General features: G+C 41.5%; 1 protein-coding gene across 6 annotated transcripts in view; it reads right to left on the bottom strand.

The window, feature by feature from the left end:
• Window positions 1-407: 407 nt before the first annotated feature.
• RANBP17 (RAN binding protein 17) overlaps window positions 408-6,831 on the bottom strand; it is a 256,018-nt gene continuing 249,594 nt past the window's right edge. For all 6 annotated transcript variants that reach the window (XM_038413649.2, XM_043491410.1, XM_038413647.2 and 3 more), the window contains 2 exons: window positions 5,462-5,589; window positions 408-955 (listed from right to left, as the gene is read on the bottom strand). In XM_038413649.2, the coding sequence (XP_038269577.1) occupies window positions 859-955; window positions 5,462-5,589 (225 nt within the window). In that variant the 3' untranslated portion in view covers window positions 408-858. The remainder of the gene's footprint in view (window positions 956-5,461; window positions 5,590-6,831) is intronic.

The following is a 6,831-nucleotide window of genomic DNA, read 5'->3' as shown; positions in this document are numbered from 1 at the left end:
GAAGAGGAATCTGCTGAATTTTCTATTTTAAATGCACCCTTTCATTATGCCATTTACCATTCTGAATATGGGAAATAAGTGTCTGTTACTACCGGCTTTCTTTTTTCCCGGGGTGACAGATTTAATTCTTTTTAAAGAAGTGTCTCAACAATTGTATTTTTGTTTGTGGGTTTTTTTTCTGGAATAAGACATTTGAAATGTATGTTTGTGTAATGAAAGCATTATCTTTATCTCATTAAAGAGTGCATTACTGTCTCTAAGCTTTATAATATCCCATATTCTAGGTTTTCCTATTACATTCATAGTCCAAAAGAGCTCATTTTTCATTCTGCTAATTTTTGTTCTCCTTTGCAGTGTGCAGAGTCATAAACCTCATGTTTAAAATATACATGCAACCATTTTGTAGAAAAATAATCATTTTTATTAATTCAAGAGAGTTCATATAGAATTTATACCAAACTTTGTCTCAAAGTTTCAATCAGAAGTGACCTCAGTGAAAGCGGTCAGAAACATTATTTATTGCTATGGATGGAACTAAGAATCATTAACTAGTACACATTTAGAAGCAATGCGTGTTTATTTTGTTCTTTGGTTAAGTATTGTTTCTACACCATTTCATACATGTCTAAGAACAGGGATAATAAATTTTGATAAGAAAGTTTGAAAATTTTTTTTTTCAGCTAAGACTGATTTTACATCATTTTCACTGTTATAAATTCTTATGTTTAGGCCAGAGATATAAAAAGGCAGAAGTTATTTAAAAAAATAGTTTTCAACTCCTATCTAACAATATGGTGAGGTCCAAAACTTTCCAAGTCTATATGTTGTTAGTCAATGCTCTGGTTTCCAAAGTCAGCGTCAACTCATCATATCTAAACTGCTTGCTTCCGTAGCCCCTTCACAGCGCAGGGCATCAGCCATGTCTCTTCGAAAGACCGACATGTTCTGGGTGAATCTGGGTACGAGAAAACCCCAAATCTTTGGTTAAACCAGACCTCTGATTTATGGATTTATTTAGATTTAAACAATAGGAAAAACATTAAAAATGCTCAGATAAAATCTCTAGGTGTCCTAATAATTAGTCTTACAACATAATAACGACTAGCCAGCAGCACTAAAAACGTTATGTGTGGACAGCCTGTAAGCTCAGACCATTAGTAGCATAAACTGCTCTTGATTTCCTGGCTGGCTGAATTTACCATTCCTAAGAACAGGAAAGCTCCTTTGAATCCCATGCTGCTTATGGGAAAAATGCCTCAACCATCCCCTAAAACCTTGACAAAGGAATTACTTTGTGCAACATGCTCCAAAAGTCATTGAGTTCAGACTACTTCAGACCTAGTGTCCTTTCTTGATAGTGAAGGCAGAGTACAACCTGTGTCTCAGCAGAACAGGACACAGTTACACGTAAGGCAGACCAAATTCTCTTGTTTATCAGTGTGTGTAGAACTCTCTCTTTTACCATATTTGCTGGCAAGTTTAAGACAGAGGTGGGCCAGAATTGGAATCTCATGTCTGAACACTTTTCATATGATATATATATAAGGCCTATATTCTGGTACTGATTTGTTCAAAAAATCGTATGAGAACAGATGTTGCAAACTCAATGAATTCTGTACAACTTTTTTTGGGCCCAAATCCCACTGGGACAGCACATGCAATTTCAGCACTATCACAACCTGAAACTGAACCCTTGCCCTGATTCAGCCCTAAAAGCAAGTGCAAACCTGATCCGGATCAGATCCACCTCCTCAGTCTGTCTGTCTTTAAAACACAGTGTACCATTGCCATTTATCACATTTCACATATGTATTTTCAGTAGCAGAAATTAAATGTTTTGTTTCTAATTTAAAATATTAGGCACAATCCTGATCTTAGATGTGCCCCTAAATATAGGGCCCTTCCTCCTTTTTTAAATGCTGCAGCTGCATTGATTGCAGCTGAAACATTCTTTGCTTGGAGGCTGTCAGATTTCACAGGCTCAGAAAGGTCAGATTAAGGAAGATGTCCAAGGAACACCAATTGTGAATTACAGTTTAAGGCCCTGATCCTGCAAAGGGCTCTGTGTGGACGAATGTTTGTAAAGCCCATGGGATTACAGATGGGTCTAAGATCCCTAGGCAGGATTGGGTCTGATATCCCTTCCTATTCATAGTTCACCGCAAATAGCAGCAGTGGGGTAGGTTAGGGCTTGCTGCGTGTGTTTACAGAGGATGCATTTCAGAATGTTTCTGTGCATACTTCTTTACTTTTGTGTTTATTTCTTTGCTAATGAACACTGATTTCCACTCACATTTGAACATTCCAAATTAAAATAGACTTTCCTAGGAAGTTACAAGACACTTAAAAGAGCCCAAAATAACCTCTGAAAATAGGACTGCCTAGGTAAGGGGTGGCCAACCTAAGCCTGAGAAGGAGCCAGAATTTAACAATGTACGTTGCCAAAGAGCCACAGTAATATGTCAGCAGCCCCCCATCAATTCCCCCACCCCCCGCGCCTCCTACCCACTGGCAGCCCCGCCAATCAGCACCTCCCTCTCCCTCCCCCACCTCCCAATCAGCTGATTTGTGGTGCGGAGGCTGGGGGGGGGAGGGGGAGGAGCGAGGGCATGGCAAACTCAGGGGAGGGGATGGGGTGGGGGCAGGGCCTGTGGCAGAGCCAGGAGTTGAGCAGTGAGCACCCCCAGACACATTGGAAAGTTGGCACCAGTAGCTCTGGCCCCAGAGTCGGTGCCTAAACAAGGAGCCGCATATTAACTTCTGAAGAGCCGCATGTGGCTCCGGAGCCACAGGTTGGCCACCCCTGGCCTAGGTATAAGACATGTTGCTTGTTGATACTATGGCTGCCTAAAAGCCATCCCAGGAAGCTGGGAGAGAAGATCACTTATTTGATGTACCGTTCCTTTAACGATTCTAGATAATACCTGCTCACATTACCCCCTAGTGAGCAGTCTACATATCTCTAGCTGCAGCTACTAAGACTTCCCAAAAGACCACCCAACCTTTGGAGTTTAGAATACTCCACAGACACTGTACATTGCAATTCTATTTTAAGAGGCTGTGTATGTTTGAACTTAGGGTTTATGCAAGTTAGGTGATGATAGTCCTCAAGACTGAAGTCCTGGTCATCCACAGAACAGAGACAGCATGGGTAGCTGCAGCACAAGCTTCTCCACACTGCCCAGCCAATGCACCTAAGTGCTAGCATGGAGGTGAAAGGGGAGTTCAGCCCTTTTGTCCATATGACATGTCTATGGCAAACCTCATGGTATACGACATACCTTTTAAACTCTAAATACTCCCGGGGAAATAGCCCTTAATTTGGGCATTTTTGGTGATGAGATGTGAAGGCTAATCTGTTTTTCCAAGCAGCTATGTGGAATCTTAAAGAAGGTAGTCATTTGCTATATCAATTTAAAGTCATATAGTGTTCAGGTTAAATGCTACAGTGGCCCATAAGAAGCTCAATGGCTGGATATTAAACTAGACAAATTCAGATGAGAAATAAAGCACCATTTCTTTTTTAAACAGTGATGGGGGATTAGCTATTGGAACACACTACTAAGGGAAGTGGTGGATTCTCGATGTCTTCATATCAAGACCTGATGCCCTTCTGCAAGTTATGCTTTAGTCAAACACAAGTTACTGGGCTCAATGGAGGGGTAACTGAGTGAAATCTCTAGCCTGTGAGATACAGGAGGTCAGACTAAATGAGCCAATGACTCTTTCTGGCCTTACAAATCTATGAATCTATATGAGTAAAGTAGCTCAGTGCTAACTGTACACCGTAACACTTCACATCTGAGTCATGGACAGGATTTGATAAGATTGACACCTAGTCTGTGGTTGTTCAATGGGTGACTCTACTGTTTAATGGCTGAGGTTGGTTGTGGGACCTTAACTGTATTTCTGTACTTTTAAAACCTTTTAAGTATAACTTTAATTTTAAATTTCCAGGCCAACATTGTTTATTTCCTTAGAAAATATTATCTCAAGGGTTCTTCCCTTTAAGTAATTTACAGATATGGAGTTAAGGCTGGAACTATCTACCTATAAATAAATACTCTGGGAATTTCTTTAGTTGTTAAAAACACCGGTGGGATTGTTCAGTCACAGAAATCCCCATGGAGCTTACAAACTGTGCAGAGATGGATCTCTATCCTCCACACACTGTCTGCCATCATTTCCTCTTATGGTTTCCTCCTTTCTGGTTCCCAAATGGCTCCCCACTACATAGAGAAAGCTACGTGTGAGGCATGTCAAGTGGATTTATTTCATGGAATAGGTGTGGTCACTACACTACTAGGCGGGACCCCTTCCATCTCAACACTGCCCGCTCTCAACTGGTTTCCTCCATTGCCATTATCCACAGTGGGGTCATGTGGAGTTTATAAACTTAGTATCAGGGATATAAGGAAATGATCATCTCTGTAGAGACCATAATGTGTTCAGAAATGTATTTTCACAGCTAAATAATTTCAAAAGCAACCCTCTTCCACCTAAAAATAGCCCCAGGCACCAGTCCTAGAGTAAAACAACAGATTAAAACCCATCTGGGGATTCTAAACCAAACCGTTTTGGAGTTTTGACAAGTCAACATTTCTCAGAAAACAATGGAGAAATGGAATCTAATTGTTTTAACTTTCCCCACTCCCAAATGTCTTGTCCAGTTTGTCTCAAGCGTTCCAGGAAATTCTACCGTGGTATAAATCACGTTAAGATTTTGGTTTGGGGGAGTAAAGGTGAGGGGAGGTGAAAACACAGTTGGCAACAGATGACTATTGTGAACCTCAAATGCAGTCAATTTCTATTGCTCTTGTTTTAAACTAACCCAATTTTTTTTACAGCGAGGCTGAAAGTGAGTAAATTGCCAATCTTGGTCTTCTAACAAACAAACAAACGAAAAACAGCTCAGTATTGTTACAGTTAGCTGGTATGAGGGCCCCAACTGACCCTCTCCCATTTCTGTCTTCTTATAATTCATAATTACTTCCTTACATTTTTAGGGGCTGGGGTCAGTCAAAGCAGCAGCACTGGCTGCAGAAGCCCTTGTAGTTCTGCAGCACCCAAGAGCATCAGACTGGTTTTTGTTGGAGAGACAATATGTTGGAGAAAGGGAGACCTATGCCCCTCCCAAGAAAATGGGGTTGTTTTTTCCAGTGGGGAGGTGGTGGCCAAAAAGAGAAAGGAGCACTCATTTCCTGGCAGGCCCTGCCTTTTAGATTATCCTAAATAAATACATATTTAAAAGCAAATAAATAGATAATTATCAAATGCTCTGGCTCAAAGTAGTAAGTCTAAGGGAGGATTATTTGATAGGCCATAACCTTACTTTTAAAGGAAGCTAACAAACTCCACTGTAGTTGCAGGTTAGCCCAGAATACTCCGTTATGTTATTCTTCGGTTGAGTGTTTTATTTGGCTTTGATCAGTATAGAACACTTAGGGTGTTGTGAGCTTACCTGTCTCTGTTCTTTACCAAAAGGTTTTGTTCCACTCCTTCCATTAGGTTCCTAAAGCACTGGTCAAGGACCTCTCGTTTGTTGTCAGGCTGGCTGGTTATCAAGCTTGCCCTTAATTCACTGAAGTACTGTGATCAAAAGGCAGAAAATACTTAGGAAACAAACTTTGGAAGTGAAAAGCAAAGGTTCCTCACCTGTAATCAGAACCCTAAATGAACTCTGTGCATTCGTACTCTTGAGATGCGTTGATGATGCAGCATGAACTGCTGGAATGTATTAGCACCAGTGCCTGTTGGAGTGCTCTTGAGCGCCAAGCGGCTCACAATGTTTGGAGTAGGAGGTTCATAGAATCATAGAATATCAGGGTTGGAAGGGACCTCAGGAAGTCATCTAGTCCAACCCCCTGCTCAAAGCAAGACCAATCCCCAAGTTTTGCCCCAGATCCCTAAATGGCCCCCTCAAGGATTGAACTCACAACCCTGGATTTAGCAGGCAAATGCTCAAACCACTGAGTTATCCCTCCCCCCAGCATGGTGAACTGGCTGCCTCAGTTCTTTTGACTGGCTCCTTAGGTCCCAAGTTGAAATTAGGACACCCAGGAAGAGGGAAGGTGTGTAGAGTGTGTGGACATGTAGAGTCCATCTTGAAGAACTCCAGTTACAGCTGAACAACCTTTATTTCTTTGTCAGATGGCTCCTACCCATTCCCACTCTTGGGAGTCCAGCCAGAAGCACTCTTCCCTCTGGACAGTGGGATGAGACGGCCTCTGACATATAGACTGTAATGCTTCTTTACTGGACCAGGAGTCTGACCTCAATGCTAGATCTAAGCAATAATGGTTTGTGGAAAGTATGAATTGGGCTATAGGTGTCAGCTCTACAAGTTTTTAATATGGGAATATGTGTAATACAGGCCATTGAAGTGCCTTCACTCTAGGCGAGTGTGCTCTAAGCCCTTCTGGAAGAGGAACAGAAGTGTGTTCATAACACTCTTCAATACGGAGTCCAACTCACTTGAAAATGTTATGTGATGCCATTATCTGACCTGTACTTTCCCCCAGTAAGAGATAAACAGTCTATATGATTTCCTGCATATCTCTTTAAATAGAAGCCATCCAAGGTGTGCAGCCTAACTTCTCCTTAGTAAGAGTGAGGCCTAAGGAAAAACACTGGCAAGTTTATGAACTGGTTAAGATGGAATTTTGTTACCATCACTTTATCTTTGTGAAGGATTGTAAGAGTGGGGGTCCGCCATGAAAGCCTACAGCTCACTCACTTTTCTAGCACATGGAATAGCTACAGAAAAGGATATCTTAAGTGATGAAATGGGGAACAGTGTCCCATGCATTTGAAGAGAGATTCCATGAGCTA

Source organism: Dermochelys coriacea, chromosome 8, assembly GCF_009764565.3.
Source record: "Dermochelys coriacea isolate rDerCor1 chromosome 8, rDerCor1.pri.v4, whole genome shotgun sequence".
Classification (NCBI taxonomy): domain Eukaryota; kingdom Metazoa; phylum Chordata; order Testudines; family Dermochelyidae; genus Dermochelys; species Dermochelys coriacea.
The sequence above is the reverse complement of the archived record's forward strand: the minus strand, read 5'-3'. Positions and strand labels throughout refer to the sequence as shown.